This window comes from Rattus rattus, chromosome 3 (genome assembly GCF_011064425.1).
Source record: "Rattus rattus isolate New Zealand chromosome 3, Rrattus_CSIRO_v1, whole genome shotgun sequence".
Taxonomy (NCBI): Eukaryota; Metazoa; Chordata; class Mammalia; order Rodentia; family Muridae; genus Rattus; species Rattus rattus.
This window is the reverse complement of record NC_046156.1, coordinates 169529393-169549475: the sequence shown is the minus strand read 5'-3', so window position 1 is coordinate 169549475 and position 20083 is coordinate 169529393. Positions and strand designations below refer to the sequence as shown.

The window sequence follows — 20083 nt, the reverse complement described above, 5'->3', positions numbered from 1 at the left end:
TGGGGACCCATTAACAAACAACTTTAAAAAAATAACCTATTCCTGGTGCTGTTTCTCTCCTTCCTTCCTTCCTTCCTTCCTTCCTTCCTTCCTTCCTTCCTCCCTTCTTCCCTCCCTCCCTCCCTTCTTTCTTCCTTCCTTCCTTCCTTCCTTCCTTCCTTCCTTTCTTTCTTTCTTTCTTTCTTTCAATCTTTCTTCTTTCTTTTGCTAGCATGTGCTGTCTAGTTGTGGTATCATTCTTCTATTGTAGTATAATTCCATTAAAACTTATTAAATATGTCGACATATATATATGTACATACACACTCACACATATACATACTCATACACATTCACATACATGTAGAACTTTTCCTCAGATTATTTCTCATAAGCATGCCTTATGTAACTGCACATCCATTGTGATGCCAGGACTTGATCCAGTGGTACAGGAATGGCAATGGAAAGTATCACTGGTTAAATTTGGCTGGGTCAAGGTTACCCATGAGCAGTAGCAAACACTGTCAGAAGATTTTTTTTTTTTTTTTTTTATTAACTTGAGTATTTTATTTACATTTCGATTGTTATTCCTTTCCTGGTTCCAGGCCAACATCCCCTAACCCTCCCCCCCTTCTATATGGGTGTTCCTCCCCCATCCTCCCCATTACCGCCCCTACCCCCAACAATTACGTTCACTGGGGGTTCAGTCTTAGCAGGACCAAGGGCTTCCCCTTCCACTGGTGCTCTTACTAGGATATTCATTGCTACCTATGAGGTTGGAGCCCAGGGTCAGTCCATGTATAGTCTTTGGGCAGTGGCTTAGTCCCTGGAAGCTCTGGTTGGTTGGCATTGTTGTTCATATGGGGTCTCAAGCCCCTACAAGCTCTTCCAGTCCTTTCTCTGATTCCTTCAACAGGGGTCCTGTTCTCAGTCCAGTGGTTTGCTGCTGGCATTCGCCTATGTATTTGCTGTATTCTGGCTGTGTCTCTCAGGAGAGATCTACATCTGGTTCCTGTGGCCTGCACTTCTTTGCTTCATCCATCTTGTCTAATTGGGTGGCTGTATATGTATGGGCCACATGTGGGGCAGGCTCTGAATGGGTGTTCCTTCTGCCTCTGTTTTAATCTTTGCCTCCCTATTCCGTGCCAAGGGTATTCTTGTTCCCCTTTTAAAGAAGTAGTGAAGCATTCGCATTTTGATCATCCGTCTTGAGTTTCATGTGTTCTGTGCATCTAGGGTAATTCAAGCATTTGGGCTAATAGCCACTTATCAATGAGTGCATACCATGTATGTTTTTCTGTGATTGGGTTACCTCACTCAGGATGATATTTTCCAGTTCCATCCATTTGCCTATGAATTTCATAAAGTCATTGTTTTTGATAGCTGAGTAATATTCCATTGTGTAGATGTACCACATTTTCTGTATCCATTCCTCTGTTGAAGGGCATCTGGGTTCTTTACAGCTTCTGGCTATTATAAATAAGGCTGCTATGAACATAGTGAAGCACGGGTCTTTGTTATATGTTCGGGCATCTTTTGGGTATATGCCCAAGAGAGGTATAGCTGGGTCCTCAGGTAGTTTAATATCCAATTTTCTGAGGAACTCCAGACTGATTTCAGAATGGTTGTACCAGTCTGCAATCCCACCAACAATGGAGGAGTGTTCCTCTTTCTCCACATCCCGCCAGCATTTGCTGTCACCTGAGTTTTTGATCTTAGCCATTCTCACTGGTGTGAGGTGAAATCTCAGGGTTGTTTTGATTTGCATTTCCTGACTAACTTGATGTTGAACATTTCTTTAGGTGTTTCTCAGCCATTCGGCATTCCTCAGCTGTGAGTTCTTTGTTTAGCTCTGAACCCCATTTTTTAATAGGGTTATTTGTCTCCCTGCAGTCTAACTTCTTGAGTTCTTTGTATATTTTGGATATAAGGCCTCTATCTGTTGTAGGATTGCCAAAGATCTTTTCCCAATCTGTTGGTTGCCGTTTTGTCCTAACCACAGTGTCCTTTGCCTTACAGAAGCTTTGCAGTTTTATGAGATCCCATTTGTCGATTCTTGATCTTAGAGCATAAGACATTGGTGTTTTGTTCAGGAAATTTTCTCCAGTGCCCATGTGTTCGAGATGTTTCCCCACTTTTCTTCTATTAGTTTGAGTGTATCTGGTTTGATGTGGAGGTCCTTGATCCACTTGGACTTAAGCTTTGTACAGGGTGATAAGCATGGATCGATCTGCATTCTTCTACATGCTGCCCTCCAGTTGAACCAGCACCATTTGCTGAAAATGCTATCTTTTTTCCATTGGATGGTTTTGGCTCCTTTGAGAAAGACATTGTGGCTGAATCACCAAGTGTGTTTAATTGTCTAATCACCAAGTGTGGTGGTACACAACTGTAGTCCTAGCACTCCAGAGGCTAAGGCAAGACGATCATGGATCACTCCCAGCCTAGGCTATATAATATGATGGTGTGTCAAATAAACAAAAACTTAACAATAAAAAGAGTCTGGAAGAAGAAAGATTATTATTTTTGGTGGAGAATTTTAGAAATGAACATAATAATTTGGTAAGGTCTGTAAAGTGTTGTTGTTATCTGAACACCCACCTATTCATTTTTACTTGTTCAAAGCACATAATACCAACTAAATTATAGCAATTACCTTTACATAATTGCTTTTATATCCTCAAACTAATACTAAAATCTGTTTATTGGTTTTCTTTATACCTATGAGGATCTACATTTCATTATTGGTTTACCCTGACTAGATTTTATTTTGAGTTGGCCCTAGTTTCTGTTAAAGCAAAGAAGGAGAGAACTTGGATTGCTACAGAATTAAACCGTTTGTCCTTGAACTCCCCTGAGTAATCAGTGGGAAAGCTGCACTTTGATGAGTAGAGATTGATCCGCAGGGCAAGGAGGACACAGCTTACAGTTACGTCTTTGGAATCCTTCAGAGCTCCTCTAACTCTGAAATAATCATGGTCATCAAGGACCCTAAGTATAAATAGATGCCAGGGCCACTTTCACACCCCATGACACAGATCACTAAATCCCCAAACACGGCTCATTCATCTCAGGGTCCCTGGACTGAGGGTCTGTCATGCTGCCTTCACTTCCTCACATCTTGAACACCGTGCAGCAAAGCTCGTATGGAAAGATATTTGAGATCAGAGCAACAGCCAGGTGTTGATAAATTGTGAACTCTTTCAAAGGCGTTCTGCAAAGATGTCTGAAGACTTCCCTTTGAACAACCCCCCTTGCCTTTAGACAATAGTGTGACTTTTTTTACAGTTGCCAAGCGCCCCTCCAGCTCAATTGACAGCTGCCAAGAGAACGTGCCCTGGAGCTGGTGAGGCTTTTAGTTCTCTGTCTTTAGAAGACCGTGCCATGGTTTAATGAGAGCTGCAGTTCACAGGAAACACAGGTGTTCAGGGCCATGCTAGATACTCTTGGGGATCGGAAGGGACCTTGCTAAGTTTCCAGTCTGTTTAATCAGCAGTATTCATCTGCCCATTAAAGCAAAGTAAGGAGTTACAGAGAAAATGGAGTTTTCATTGAGATTATAAAATAATGAAAGATTCATGAAAGACTAGAGCCCACAAAACAATACTGTAGATACAATCATCATCATAATCAGTTGAACTATGCAGAAATATTCAGAGTAATGTCATTTGAATGTTATTTCTACTGCATGTGTTGGGAAGTGAGGTAACCTTCAGATCTGTGGCTTTGCCATTTAAAATTTATTGGTAGCAATTCTAATTGCTACAGTGAAGATTCTTCCCAATTGAAAATTAGCCATTGTGAAGTATGGAGATGTAGTCTGTGATCCCTAATATGCTATAATGTGTGTGGATTGTTTAGTTTTATTTTTTAATAACGCTTATGAGTATGTGTCCCTGTGTGAGTATGTACAGAGGAGGGCAGGTGTCACAGAGCCTAGGAAAGGGCATCAGATTCCTCTGGAGTTACAGACAGTTGAGAGCTGTCTGACCTGGGAACTGGGAACCAACTTAAATCCTCTTGAAGAGAAATGTGTGCTTTTAGCCAATGAACCTCCAGTCTAGGGGGGGGGGTTAAAAATATAGTTCTCAATGGAACTCATAGAAAAATAGCACTTGAAAATTTCCTCTCATATTTGATGTACTGTCTTTTTGCCTTTTTGACTATGGCTTTTTCTCTCTCTCTCTCTCTCTCTCTCTCTCTCTCTCTCTCTCTTTCTTACTCTCACTCTCTCCACTCTCTCTCTCCCCCTGTGTGTGTGTGTCTGTGTGTGCGCATGTGTGTAATTTTATTAAACTTTAAGCTGACAACTATTGTATATCTGCATTCTGCACAACATAATATTTTAAAATATTTAAGCATATGGAGTGAATAAACAAGGTGAATCAAAATGTGTACCACCTCATGTTTTACCCACAGTGAGAACACTTAAAATCTATTCTGCTGGTGAGTCTCACATATATTTTATACTCTTATTGACAATGGTGACCAACCGCATCATGTAGTCCAGCTCTAGAACTTATTTCTCCTACCCAAACTGAAACATGAAGCCTTCACCAATGTATTTGCATACCCCTACTATAGCCCTTGTTATCCAATTCTAAGGTCTATGTTCTCAGAGTCCTCATGTACGTGAGGTCACGTGATATTTGTCTTTCTTTGCCTGACTTGTTTCACTTAACATGATGTCCTTCAGGTTCATCCATATTTTTACAAAGAAGAAAATGGTTTGTTTATTTGAAAACTATTCCATTGTGCAGATTTCTTGTGTCCATTCATATTAACTGATTTCATATCTTGGTTGTTACAGCAATGAGGTTGGGGATGGGAATCTCTTTAGCATACAGAATTTATAACTTTGTCTATTTGTCCACTAGACAGACTGCTAGGCCAAATGGCAGTTCTCTTTTTATTTGTTGAGCAATGTAAATTCTATTTTCAATCAAATAGTTTATATTTCTACAAACTGCTCAAGAGCTTCTACTTCTAATTTTTGATAGTGCTTGGTATCATTTGTCTTTTTGTCAATTACTACCTAACAGGTGCACAGCGGTAGGGCTTTATAGATTTAATTAGTATCTCTTGTCTCCTTTTTTCCCTATTTCACTATATGGCTCAAATTGGTCTAGAACTCACCGCCATGTAGCATAGGCTTGCTCCAATTAAAGATTTTCCTTTACCTCAGTTGCCCAAGTCTGGGACCATAAGTAAAAATATTCAACCTTGAGTATTTTCAATGTGCTCATTGGTTATTTGTGTCTTCTATTGACATGTGCCTACTCATGGCCTCCTCTTTCCCATTTCTTACCAAGTTGTTTTCCTGCTACCCAGCGATATTAATTTTAAAAGTTATCTTTCCTTCAATGAATTGCATTTTTACCTTTGCCAAATAAACAAACAAGCGAACCAAAACAAGAACAGTTAAGTACATTTGGGAGGATCCACTTTTCTTTCTTTCTATTGATCTGTGTCTAACCATACCCCTACATCACACTGTCATGGTTATGAACCTATATAGTAAACCTTAGAATTGAATGCAACTAATTATCAGAGTTTCTTTTCTGAGATTTCTTTTTATCAACCTAAGGGCTGTATATTTCATGTATATCTTATGATAACCTTAAATATGTCTAGAAAGGTACTGCCAAGCATTTAACATGAATTGCCACAAAGCTGCAGTCTTTGTGTTTGTGCATCTGTTTGAAAGACGGAATCTTCACTAGATTGAACCTTTGATTCCATAAACATCAGTGTGCTTATTTACATCTTTAATTTCTTATATCCACATTTTGACATTTTCAGGATACAAATTCTGTAAATAGAATTTGTATTTACAGAATACAAATATTGAATACTGAATATTTCACTGTTTTTAAAAAACCATAAACCCTACTGCGAAATTTTTTAAAAGTAGTGGGTGATCTAGCATCCTGTATAATGGAGGCAGAGCCAAGACACCTTTCCTGTGAGGCTGATGACTGCTGCAAGCATAGCGTCACTAGGAATCTCAATGCATCTGAGCTGAGAGACCTTCATCTAGTTCTTCACATTTCTAAGATTTAATTCCCTTTAATTATAAAATGAACATAATGATGTTTTGTTGCTGATATCACTGAGTAGATGTGAAATTAAATGAGGTAACATGTGAGAGAATCCAGCATCCAGCTTCACAGATACCTTATAAGAAATGGAAGCTTGTGGAAAATTTATTCATTTACTATTAGAAATGGTTGGGCTGCTTTGCAACTGTAGTGGCTTAGAATGCACGAATCCCCTGGAAATAGAACTTCAAGTAGTGTGGGTCTTTGTTATATTTCAAATCTATGGTTAAAGGCTACTTGATATGGTGACAATTTCTGTCCTGAGGTTCCCCATTTCGGTCTTTTTCATAAAATTAGGGGTGACAGTATTCAGAGCAGAGGGTCAGTCCAAAGGGAATATACTGGCCTCTGCTAGATATCCTCCAAATACCTGGAGCACTCATCCTGAGCTCATGCCCTGTGAAGCACTTCTGGGGACTATAAGCTGAATCACAGAGAGATCATTCATGCCAACTCTCTTTCTCATCTTTTTCCAGCAAGGATTGAAAATAGTTCACCATGCAGAGAAGACACTGTCCAGCTTCTGCAAGTGGCAGAAGAGCATCAATCCCAAGAGTGACCTCAACCCTGTCCATCATGATGTGGCTGTCCTTATCACCAGGTAGCTCAGAGGCTTTGTGGAAAGATGGGTAACTGGCCAAGGAAGGCTAGTGGCTGAAAGTCTTGTCAGGTGTTCACTCTCTTGGGATTCTCACTATTTTTTGCTGCTCTCGGTCATTTGTGAAAGCAGCAATTATGGTCTTTGAGCCCCTTGCTGGCTCATACCATGGAGAGGGCATGTTAGTAAGCTTGTTAATATGACAGAGCTCTCCTTTCTTAAAGACTACATCTGTTGGCAAACAAGTCTCTTTTACTATCCTAACAAAGATTTTTGCCTTTTAAACTGTTCTTTTTGTACCAAGAAATCTATTTCAAATCCTTGATTGAAGACTTCTATAATCCTCAGCTGGTGAACTTTCCAATTCTTTTATTTCTTTTTCATCTTCTCCTCTACAACTTACAAGATCCAATAGGACAGGAACTTACCTGTTCTAACCTACTCCTGACTGATGAAGGATACAGTGCACACATCCTTCTTGGAGTAAGCAGAGTGATCTAACTATCCCTATATCCTTTCTACCCTCATAATTTTAATATGAAGATATAGTGCAATAGTATGTCACTTATCTAGTATTAGTGAGGCCCTCAGTTCAGCCCACAGCATTGTAAAGATATGATTTTGTTGTGAGTACAGATGGATCTTTTGGTACTATAAAAAAATCCAAACTTTCAAGATCCAAAACTATGAAAAACTAATGAATTTTCCTAATCAATTCAAAATCTTTGAAATATGTTATTAGTCACTGGCTCAGTAAATATTTATTGACTTACTGCTATAGGTTTTTTTATAATAAGGAATCAGATAATAAGAGAGGCTAGTTCTTACTAAGCAGTTTAGGTGAAATTAGAGAATCTGGAAGTCTAAGGATGTGTAATAAAAGAGACCTGCCTTTACTGCTAAGGAGAACAAGAATTTATGTACTTAATATTCTACATCATACAAACCTACCCCACATGGGACTACTGGTCAACCTGACATACAGTATATTCTAGGAATCCACTACTACAGATTTATACCCAAAGCTTTTCTTGGAACAGGTTTGCATATAACTAGGTTTTAGTACTTTCACTCAAAAGTAGGATACTGATAGTTGAAGTTTCAGTTAAGAGTAAGGCAGACATATGTATTACATGTGCTTTCTTATCATCTTCTACATTAGGATGGTCCTATCAAATTGTCAGGGCTACTCTTCTGGGTGGCCTGTTTTTCACAGTATACCACATTCCAAGGGCCTTAAGGTTTTAACCTTAGGACTTACTATTTGAGCTTGACAATTCTTTGTTGTGGAAGCTTTTTCTGTGCATAATATGAAGTCTCTGATCTTTACTCATGAGAACAGTATCCCATACACACAACTTATAAGAAAAAAATCTATTTCCAGACTTTATCAAACGTCCCTTAGGAAAGAAGTAAGATCAAAATCATTTTTTACTCCTCACCCTAAGCAAACCAACACTGACAAATTCTGGACTGAAAAAATTAGCTAAGAGGAGGGAGGAATGGCTTTGAGACTGTTTTACCACTAACGGACCATTCTGAGACCCACATTGGCAGTGTGCTGTAGAATTACATTCAGTACAGGGTAGATTTGTAAGAATATACTACATGTATGTTCCACATACACTGCCTTCCAAAACAAAGTTTCTTGTATATGTCTTCAGGGTGTGATAGAGATAAAGTCAATCTTTTTGCAATGCAAAGTTCCTTGCCCCCAATAATCATACTTTCGCAATTCCTTTGTTATTTCTCATTTCCCCCTTCTTTAATTCTAAGCACTCAGTAGGTACTCCATAAAAATTATGTAACAGACGCAAGTGTCCTTTCATATCAAGCTGAGACTATTAATAGATGAGCAATGGGTGTCATACACATTTTCCTCAACAGGTTCCCAAAGATCTGCACTTTTAGAAAACACAATAAAAAGCATACCCTGCAGCCAAGGTTGTAGTTTATTTTGCTAGAGACCACGTGATCTATCTCCATAACACTCAGCCCTCCAACGGAAGCTGACAATGAACATATGACTCATATTTACGGTGGCTCTGAAAGACGGATGCTTCCCTTGCTCCCTAGCCCTACCCACTGCCATTTAGGGAACTAAAATCTAACAGGTATTCCAAGTGTGGATTTTTCTATTACCCAAAAGACATGAAAAGCAAGAGACCATTTGTTGCTGTAGATGATGCCCAGGCAAAACCCAAGAGCTAATAGCCTTTGCAGCTGAACTCTGGAATCAAAAGTTCTTCTTCTGCTTGAAGAAGGTCTAAAGACTAATTAATGACTCTCTCAAAACTCTTCTCAGTGATTGAAATAACCTGCCTAGGATCTGAGAGCATGCTTTTATTCTTGAAAAGCTGAACTTTTTTTCTGAGATCCTAGGAGTCTTTCCTTCCCTTTTTCTAGCTAATTCCTGGTAAAAGGAGGGAGTTTAGATGTCACAGTACACATGTAATATGCACTTACATGAATACACATGTGCAAATGTGAAAGTTCTATTAGTAGAGTGTGACTAGATAGATAATTGATTTGCTCTCTTTGTTGGATAGTGGGAGAAATTGCATTTTTTTTTTGTGGAAAAGAAAAAAAATGAGTTTTGAGAGTAGACCTCAGAAAGACCAAAGGGGGTTTCATGTTTGAAAAGAAAATTGCTAATTATCTCTTCCATATTCAAAGTTCAAACTAACTTTTATTGTCAGTGAGGTCTTTTGTTGGCCTAATCATATTAGTCTCCCAAGATGATGAGCAAAAACCACTCAAAATAAAATGCTTTACATATCTCCCAAATGTTTGAAGTCTGAGAAATTCAGTTAATTAACAGATAAAATGGGAACAAATTCAATGAACTCAAAGCTGATCCCTGGTTCCACATGGACTTTATTTCAGAGCACACTCTAAAGACACAAAGACAGCAATTTATACTGATGGATTTTTATAGAAGTTTTCTCAAACATATCATGGAGTTGTTTAAGCATCTCTGTTCTCTGCTTTCAGAAAGGACATCTGTGCTGGTGTCAATCGCCCTTGTGAGACTCTGGGGCTGTCCCAGCTGTCAGGAATGTGCCAGCCTCACAGGAGCTGTAACATCAACGAAGACTCCGGTCTCCCCCTGGCTTTCACCATTGCGCATGAACTTGGGCACAGGTAAAGGGTTAAAGCAGCAGAAATCCACTTTCCAAGTTCATGGGTCAGTAGCCCTGAAGGAAGTAGAAAGCAATTTAAACTGAGTGTCACAAGATTGAGTTTGCGTGTGGCACAGGCTTGCCCACCTGACTTCTGTACCTTCTTCCTAGAGAAGTAGGAATAATGGCATATTTCACAATCTTCATCTTTACCACTTATAGCTATTATATATTAGAATCAGATAGACTCTCTAAAAAGGCAAGGTTTATCCACTTTTTGCGGGGAGGAGGTTGTTTAAGACACAGTCTCGCTGGATAGCCCACACTGGCCTCAAACTCAAAGCTGTTTAGCTCATGCTAGCTTCCAGTTCATTATAGTTCTCCTGTCTCTGCTTCCCAAATGCTAGAATTATAGGCATGTATCTCTATATCTATCTTGGAATAATAATTTTTATTAGTTTATTTATTTACTTTACATTCCAATCAGAGCTTCCCCTCCCTCCTCTCCTCCTAGTCCACACTCTCATCTCCTCCCTCTCCCCTTCCCCTTCTATTCAGAGAAGTGGAGGCTTCCCAACCTGTCTTGACATAGTTGACCACAGGAAAACATATAGAAACAACTACCCTGAGTCCATAGGGGCTCACAGGGATTAAATAACCAACCAGAGAGCATGCCCTCCTACATATAAGTAACAGACAAAATTATTTTTTAATGTTTATTAATATTACTTCCCTTTATTGGTTAAAAACTCTTTGGGAAAAATAGAGACCTAAATCATCTTCAGCCCTATATAATTTCACAATAACAGCCATGTTTGTTTCCAAAGTGTCAAACAATGATTCAGGGATGGCATGCTATGATAGTTATTCTTCCTTGTCAATATGACCGGATTTAGAATCACCATGGAAATATCTCAGAGTGTCTGTGAGATGTTTCCAGAAAGTATTAATTCAAGAGCAAAGATCCACTCTGAACGTTGGCAGCCCCATCCCATACAGTCTCTGTGACTCAATACAAAGGGTAAAGTGAGCTGAGCAGCAGCACCCATTTATCGCCACTTCACAGATGCAGGTGCAGTGATCAGCTGCCTCATGCTCCTGCCGCCATGCCTTTCCCGTCATGGTCTTCAAACTATGACTCAAACTAAATGCTTCCACCTCCATATTGCCCCTCTCAGGTACTTGTAACAGCAATGAGTAAAGTAATAATAATAATAATAATAATAATAATAATAATAATAATAACAACAACAACAATAATCAGACCTTCTGTTGCTATCCTTGTGATGAGGGACTGTAGTTTTGAACTGTAAGCCAAAGTGAAACCACTCTTCTTTGAGTTGCTTTTGTCAGAGCATTTTATTACAACAGCAGAAAAGAAAGACAGGCACATGCGCCCTAAGCAGGGATGGCTATTGTTAATATTCCTTCCACGTAGGGTGAAACTTCTAGCAAAACATTTTAAAAGAATTTAGAGTCTGAACAACACGTCCTATCTTTCCAGAGGACAGGGAATGAGCAAAATATCTGCTTTCCAGAGATTTAGCTACAGTGGGACCTGAAAAATAAAGGGCCCTTATAGGGTTGAAGAGATTTTTCTTGGGAGATCATCATGAGGAATAACTTGACTGGCCAGTGGTAGGGCATTACAGGGTAACTGGCAGGGAGTTATAGAGCCTCTACTAAAGGAATTTAATGACTAGAAGTTGAAATTCTGCCTGGACTTTAAACTATAGAAAATATTGTTTCTAGTTAAGGAAAGCAACAGCATCCTTTAATCTGATTATAGTTGGTATGCTGGTGGAATGATAATATTAATGTCACTAAAAAGATACAAATTTAATATGTTGAGCTCCTTTTTATACCATTTTCATTGTGCTGCAGGGGATCTCAGCAGTCAGATGACCTAGACACTATTGTTAGCCCGCCAGTTAGTTACACACCAGTTAGTAGAGCATTCAAGTTACTTCAAAAAAAAAAATGTTTTGACTAGATGTGTCACATGAAGTCAGGTTTGGGAATGTTTGAGTGAAGGCTTGATAAAGAGTCTAGATTTGCGAGACTTCAAAGTCTCCCATAGGGAAAGATCTTAGCTTATTGTGGCTTTGTTTATCAGTGTATGTGCTATCTACAAACGAAAGAGCATTGTCTAACTGGGGACATGAAGGGAGGCCTTCCATAAACAGTTAAACCACCCCCTCTGCTGCACGGTTGTCCATCCACACCACTATTTCTATGGGGATCCCCTTTCTATAAAGAAGACCAAACACAGAGCATGCTCAGTGTAGCACTAGAAAAGAGTCAGAATTGGGAATAACCCTGAAGACTATTATATCAGGTGAGGCCTCTCCTCTCACCTGGACTCTGGTCTGGGCTCACTCACCATGATCTCATAAAGCAGATAACTTTGCAAAATAATTTTACCTGCACAACAAGGCCAGAGCATTTGCCCATGATTGGAGAAGATGAATGCTTTCTCTGACTTTTCCACCAGTCAGTAGTATGGCCCCAGACAGTTCCTTTTGTCTTGCTACACTTAACTCTGTCTGTTAAATGAATCGGCAGCACCAGGCAAAATCTTAGATCCTATGATTTATTGAATTTGGACTTTACAGCCCCAGTGGCAAGTGGAGTATCTTTTAATATCTTTGGTTGCCAAAAACTCACAGACAAAGAACATAGAGGACTTCTTGTAATTAAATCATGATTGGGATCTGGAGGTGCTACAACAAAATGCTAACCGTGAAAGACCAAGCAACAATCTTGGTCTTAGAAAAATGAAAGCTATTCACAGGCCTCCTCAATCCTGCTATGTAGGGTGATGAAGTTCATGAAGCCTCCCATGGAACCATCGGTGTCAATAGCACCTTCTGGCAAGTGAATATAGAAAGTCAAACTGAGAAGTAATTGCTTAAAGCCTTCTTAGCAACCATATATCCAATGTGAAAGAAGGTTGAGAAGATGTAGCTCGATAATAGGAAAGTGCAAATATTCTTTGTGTTTAAAGAAAGGATCTATTGCATTCTCAAGGTCAATATGGCATGTGAAGGGAAGCCTAAGTCAGTCTTCCAACAGCAGTTTTGCCCCAGTTCTGAGGCAGTCATTGGTTACAACTAGCTAGACATATGTCTGTCACCTTTATGAGGAAGGTTGCACATGTTTACTGTACTGCTCATCAGAAATGGTGGCCTGCTTAGCACACTGAACTGGGTACTGTCTGAATTAGTTTGCTATTGTACTAACATGGATTAAACTGGACGCTAGCTCAGAGCTGGTCAGAGCGTTTGGAAATTGAACTCAGGAATTCTGTATCCAGTGCTTGTACTGCTGGTGATGCTCTCTTCCATATTCTACAGGGAAAATGAGGGTCTTGCTCTAAATGAATCTTTGTAAAAAAAAAAAAAGTCTTGTGAAACAAAAGACCACCTGATGGGGGATCTAGGGAGTGCAGTAGCTCAAGCAGGAGCTGACTGGAGATGAGGAATTGAGAGGAAATACTTGGAAAGTAAATAACAACAGGGAAAAATAGTGAGGTGAGAGGAGGTTGTATCAGATCAATCACCTTAGTTTTTTCTGGACCTTAATTCCATGGGGGAAACTCTCAAAAAAAATGTGCTTTAGAGTTATTCCACACAAGAAGAAGAAAAATCTGAAACATTTTACATAAAACATCCTTAAATCATTTGTCAACGATTGTTTCTGGGGGACTGTATTTCTTCTAAGTCCCAGCATAGTAGGAAAAGGCAGGACATTCTCATGTGACCTGGAGGAAAGCTCTCAGAAAACCTGTGCAAGTACTGCCATTTAAAACCTGTGAAGATTCTAAGAGATGGAAGGAAGCTAGGATTAGAACCACAAAGACCAAAAGATGACAGTAAATTTTCTTTGTTTCTCACATTTCAGGCTCGAGGGTAATAAAGCCAGCAACCTGAAAATAGATGCAAAATCTCAGTGCCAATAAACCTAGTCTTTTTCTCCAAAGGACTCTGAAAGGCATTCTTAAATGAGACAGAAAAACATTAGACAGTAATTCATTTACTATAGCTAAATTTTATGGAGAAGGGATGTAGTGGCCTTATGCCTTGTGCTGGCAAAGTCTAAGAAGGAAACTTAGACTTTCATTCACTTGATAAAATAAAGAAGCAGTCAATACCCAGCATTTGGGCAGTGCCACAAAGGAAGGCCTCACAGATTCCTGGAGACTTTGATTCCTTCAGGGCAGCAGGGAGTGCTCCCCTTACTCCAGACATGTGGTAGAAGTGCAGGCCTTGTGCATAACAGGAAATTCTTCTTGCTTCAGGCCCTTAGCAGCTCTCTCCCTTAGAACTCAGGTATCCATTCTCATTCACTATACATCCCACTCACTGTCCCCATCCCGGTCGCCCTCCACAGTCCTTCCCCCATCCTCCTCCCCTTCTCCTCTGAGCAGGTTGAGAAGATGTAGCTTGATAATAGGAAAGTGCAAATACTCTTTGTGCTTAAAGAAAGGATCCATTGTATTCCCACGTTCAATATGGCATGTGAAGGGAAGCCTCCCCTCCCCCTGTACCCTCTTACCCTGCCACTTCAAGTCTCTGGAAGTCTAGGCACTTCCTCTCCCACTGAGGCCAGACAAGGCAGCCCAGCTAGAAGAAAGCATCCCACTTACGGGCAACTGCTTTAGGGATAGGCCCGCTCCAGTATGGGACCCATATGAAGACCAAACTGCACATCTGCTAAATATGTGCAGGGAGACCTGGGTGCATCCCATGCTTGCTATCTGGTCGGTGGATTCGACTCTGAGAGCTTCAAGGGTCCAGGTTAGCTGACTCTGTTGGTCTTCCTGTGGAGTTCCTATCTCCTTCCGGCCCTCAATCCTCGCTCCCCCCACCCCAATTCTACTATAAGACTCCCAAGCTCTATCCAATGTTTGGCTGTGGGTCTTTGCATCTCTTGGAGTCAGCTGACAGGTGGACCTCCTAGAGGCCAACTTGCTCCTATCTGCAAGCATAACAGAGTATCATTAATAGTGTTAGGGATTGGTGCTTGCCCATGGGATGGGTCTCAAGTTGGGCCAGTTATTAGTTGGTCATTCCTTCAGTGTCTGCTTCATCTCCCGTACATATCCCTGCTTCATATCCTTTCTTGTACACAGGATAATTTGGGGTTGAAGGTTTTGAAGGTGGGTTGGTGTCTCTTTTTCTCTACTGGCGTTCCTGCCTGGCTACAGAAAGTGGCCTCTTCAAGTTCCATATTCCCAATGTAGTGAGTTACAACTAAGGTCACTGCCATTGATTCTTGGGTGCCTCCCTTACCCCAGGTTTCTGTCTGGTGGCTAGATGGCCATGAAAATGAATGGAAATCATGATTTCTTTTTATTAATATTTTGTTTTTTATGTAGATGTGTATTTTGTCTGCACGTATGTCTGTGTCCTCATGCATGCCTGATCCCATAAAGTCCAGAAGAGAGCCTCAAATCTACTTCGACTAGAACATTGGGAGCTGCCTTGTGGGTGCTGAGAATCTAACCTGTGTTCTCTAGAAGAAAAGCTAGCATTCTTAACTGATGGGCCACATCTCTAGCCCCAATTTCTAAAATGCTTAGAAATGAAGATAAGCTTCTTAACTTGATAAAGCATATCTACAAAACAATTTACAGTTAATATTGTACTTAATAATGAATGACTGTATAAATTCGTTCTAACTTCAGAAGAAGGTAACTATGACATTCTCATCAGATTTATTCAAGATAATATATAATAACATTTTAGTGGATATGGAAAAGCAAGAAAACTGAGGAAGATATGTATTTAAAAGGAAGAAATAAAAATCATCGTATTTGATATAGGATTGTTTTATGAATAGAGAATACCAGGGAATTTACGTACATATAAAAAGTAAAATACATGAGTTCATTAAAATGATGAGGTAAGGCATAAACATTAGAAAGGAATCACATTCCTATTTCCTAGAGCAAATGGACACCAAGACTGGACGTTTAATCCCATTGCACAGTCACCTTACCTTTGATTCTGGGTTTCTGGACTTTAGAACTTTGGGAGAATGGATTTCTCTTACTAAGTTACTAAGGTTTCAGTAATTCTTTTGGATTCCCCAGGAAAATAATACAGTGTGTCATAAAAAGGGATAAAATCTAGAATATAAAGAAAACTTTCAAAAACTCTACCATTCAACAATATGAAATGAAGGTTAAAGGATGATATAAAGGTGGAAATTTTAAGGATGCAGGGCAGTGATGTATGGGAGAGGAAGAACAGGGACAGGGGTTGGGGTAGGGGTTGACCAAAACCCACAAGATATAAAAATGCCATATGAAAACCTGCTATTTCCAAGTAAAAAAATAAATAAAATAGCAATGAAAAAGAATAATAAATAGTCAAACTGCCCCAAGCTCATTCATTTAGTCAAAACAAATTGTCTAGACAATTTGATATCTGTAAAGACTCAAATAAATTACATATATTACGTATAAAAGAAAGAAATGAAAATGACCAGAATAGATCAATTGACATTTCACCAAAAGAATACACAGACGTGAAATCAACGTTAGAATAATATGGTTACTATCATTAGTTACGGGGAAATGCAAATTAAAGCCATAGCAGTGTATTAGTATACTCCTACGGAAATGACTAGTAAATATTAATGATAATAAGGAACAAATATGAACGATGACACCTAATACTAGTGAGGATGCAGAGGAAGTCTTATTTGCTTCTAGTAGAAATATGGAATATACCGAGCACTCTGCAGAACGCTTGGGCAGGCTGTTTAAAACGAAGCCCGCAATTACCATATGACCCAGCAGCTATTTTCCCGGGTTTTCATCTGGAAAATAAAAATGAAAAATTGTGCTCACATAAAAGGTTGTGCATGAATGTTTATGAAAGCTTAGATCCAAATTGGAAATGAATCTGGTGGCATTTGAACCCCCAAGATGAATGCTTGAGAACCTGATGAATACCCGTAGTTAGCAAGAGGAGGACGAACTACTAATTCATGCAACAACCTCAATACATCTGTAAAGAACGGTGATTAGGGAAGGATCACGCCTGTCATTCCATTTATACAGCACTGTAGAAACAGAACTGTACAAGCAGAGAAACAGAATTGTACGAAAGGAAGACAGAATTAAAAGGGAAGAGGTAGGTGATTGGTTGCCCCATACAGTGGTCAGCCCTGAAATCGTGTACATACCAGTATCACTGAATGAAGTGAGCAGATTGGATGGAGATATATATATACACAGTTAGAGGGAAAGAATCCAGAGTGAACATGATGGGTACATGGGTTGGGGGGAAAAGGGGAAGGAGAAAAATTATGCAATTATATTTTTGTTGTTGTAAAAATATATAAATAAAATGTATAGTTGTCTTTTACCCTGCTAGGTCCGGCACCTCAGTGCCCCAAGATATCTGCTAGAGCAGATATCTTAACATCACCTGCCATGGCTTCTCACCCTCTCTTCTCTTCCTTTCTCCTCTAGTCTCCTCCTCTTTCTTCAAATTTCTCTCCTGCCCATCCTTCCTTCTCCTCCAATGACAGGCCTCCTTCTATCCTGTACCTGCCCTTCACCTGTACTTTACAAATTCAATTCGGAGGTTCTGGTGAAGTCACCTGATTCCTGAGTACGAGACTAGACAGCTGTCCTTGGGGCAGTGGAATTAGCATCAAAATACAGTTAACTTCAGGGCAAACCACAACATATTTAATTTCAAGAATAAAAATATTATTAATTTCAGAGTTGTCACATGAGGGTTTCTGTGGTAATAAAAAATGTACTGCTTTTTCTGTGTTTACCATCAGTAATCTGATCTGGATGTTATGTTATTATTATCTTGCAAGATATGACTATTGAGAGAAAGCAGGTGATGCACACGATCATCTCTGTGCATTGTTCTGTATAACATCACTAGAATAGCAACCTCACTGTAGTCTATTAAAAAAATATTAACAAAAATACCTTACTGTTTCTTAGAGACTTTCTGGTTACATTCCTGGCTGTGTTTAATGTATAATGTAAGACAGTAAACAGTGTGGTGTACTGGTAGCACCTTAGAGTTTACTAATCAGCTGTATCTAATAACTAACACCACTTTGCTTAGATCTGTTGGCAAGTTAGCAAAAAAAAAAAAAATCCTAAAATCCTCTTTGAAAACTAGCATCTTCTGCTCCCTAGATACTCCTCTTCCTCCTCCTCCTCCTCCTCCTCCTCCTCCTCCTCCTCCTCCTCCTCCTCCTCCTCCTCCTCCCCCTCTGTCTCTGGGTCTCTGTATTAGTCCTGTTTGTGTTTTTAAAGTTTAGTTCTATTGTTTTTAAATTGATATGTTATATTTGCATCCATATAAAGTGTTTTTTTTTTTTTTTTTCTTTTTTGGAGCTGGGGACCGAACCCAGGGCCTTGCGCTTCCTAGGCAAGCGCTCTACCACTGAGCTAAATCCCCAACCCATATAAAGTGTTTTAAGTAAATCCACCCCATCCTCTCCTCTGCAACGCTTCCCCTATTTATGAGCCTCCTCCCACATTTCCCTCCCAATGTCATGTGCTCTGTCTTCCTTTTTAACCTGTTGAGTCCACTTACTGCTGCCTGAATGTGCATGAATGCAGGACCACATTGCTGGAACACAAAGAACCTTTCCGGAACTGTGTTTCTGAAGAATACTGACTCCCCTTTCCTCAGCAGCCTTCTGTTGCCAAGAGCTTCTCGGTTACAGGTGTGTCTACACCACCCCCATTCTCACAATCCATGCAAATATTTTGGCTGGCTTAGTGTTGCACAGGTCTTGTGCATGAGGTCAGAGCTGCTGAGAGTTCACACGTAAAATGGCCCTGACATATCCAAGAAACATTTCACTGCAGACATCCACTACTTCCGATTCTTCTAATCTTTCCATTCTCTTTTCTGCAATGGTCCCTTAGTTTCAGAGTGAAGGGATGTGGTATAGACGCTCCATTTTGAGCTGAGTACTCCATTGTCTTTTCGTCCATGCATGTTGACCCATTGTGGATTTGTATACTAATTGCCATTCCATCTACTGCAAAAGGATGTTTCCTTAATGAGAGTTAGGAAATGGATTGTGGATATAAAGATAAGAACTTAGGTAACAGCTAATCCCATGTCCATTTAACAGGAAATAGTATTAGGTTCTCCCCTCGGGCCTATTCCCCTAGTCAGCCCAGTTAACAGTGCCAAGTATAAGTTCAGTCATATAGAGTGGGTTTTCAATCCAATCAGAAAGTGTTGGTTATGCCTGGAGCATCCACATCACTGTTGCACCAATGGGCATAGCTTGCCAGGCCAGTTGTTATTGTAGCTTGCAGGCTCACAGTTAAGTAAATTGTTCAATAATGTATCCCTTCAATTGTGTAATTAGAAGCCATGAAAATCAGATAGTAGGAATAAAGCTCTCAGGTTAGAACCAGCTTGATTTCTTCATGCTCTATGATTCCAATATGTGGCATCTTTAGCAGAAGAGTCTTACCATCCAGTTCTGGGGGTGTTCTAGAACAGTGCTACTAGTCTATCACTTGGGGGGAATCTGAGAGACTTGTGAAGAAGTAACCCATACCTAAACTGGGCTTTTTATTTAATAGTCTGTAGTTTGGGGGAGAAGCATTATCCCTCTGTTATAGAATAACTCTTTAATTTCCTTTTGTATACATATATTACATGCTTCAGGAAGCTCCTACATTAATAAGTCTCCATATAGCATTTCAAAGGTTTCTCATGTTAGTTATCCCTCTTCATATTCCCTCCCCTCCCCTGGCTTCCTACCTCCATCCCATTTAACCTCTCCTGTCCCATAATCTTTCTTTCCACTGCCATTATATCTGTGTTCTATCAACCTTCTCTTGAAATCCCCCATTCCCTCTTACTAGTTCCTTGACTTTATGTATATTAAGCCTAAATGTCTATGAACTATTGTATGGACAATCAAAATATACATATACACAGCAGACAATTATTCAGCTGCAAAGAAGATAAAATTTAGAGGCAAATAGATGGAGGCAACTGAGACCCAGAAAGAGAAAATGCCGAATGATCTCTCTCATATGTAGGTGCAGTGTATGAAATTTGGCTTTGTGTGTTTAAAGTATATTATCCATAAAATATTTTTCTCTTCAGTAATTCAAACACAATGGTTTTACACACACACACACACACACACACACACACACACACACACACACACACACACACACTGTTTCAATATCATCAACCCAGCTTCCAGATTGTGATCTATTTCATTTATGGGATGTTCCCTCTAAATGTTCATACCTA

At 39.7% G+C, this 20083-nt stretch overlaps 1 protein-coding gene across 1 annotated transcript in view; it reads left to right on the top strand.

The window, feature by feature from the left end:
* Adamts12 (ADAM metallopeptidase with thrombospondin type 1 motif 12) overlaps positions 1-20083 on the top strand; it is a 212193-nt gene that overhangs the window by 147952 nt on the left and 44158 nt on the right. The window contains exons 6-7 of the mRNA XM_032897025.1: positions 6557-6681; positions 9673-9822. Of these exons, the coding sequence (XP_032752916.1) occupies positions 6557-6681; positions 9673-9822 (275 nt within the window). The remainder of the gene's footprint in view (positions 1-6556; positions 6682-9672; positions 9823-20083) is intronic.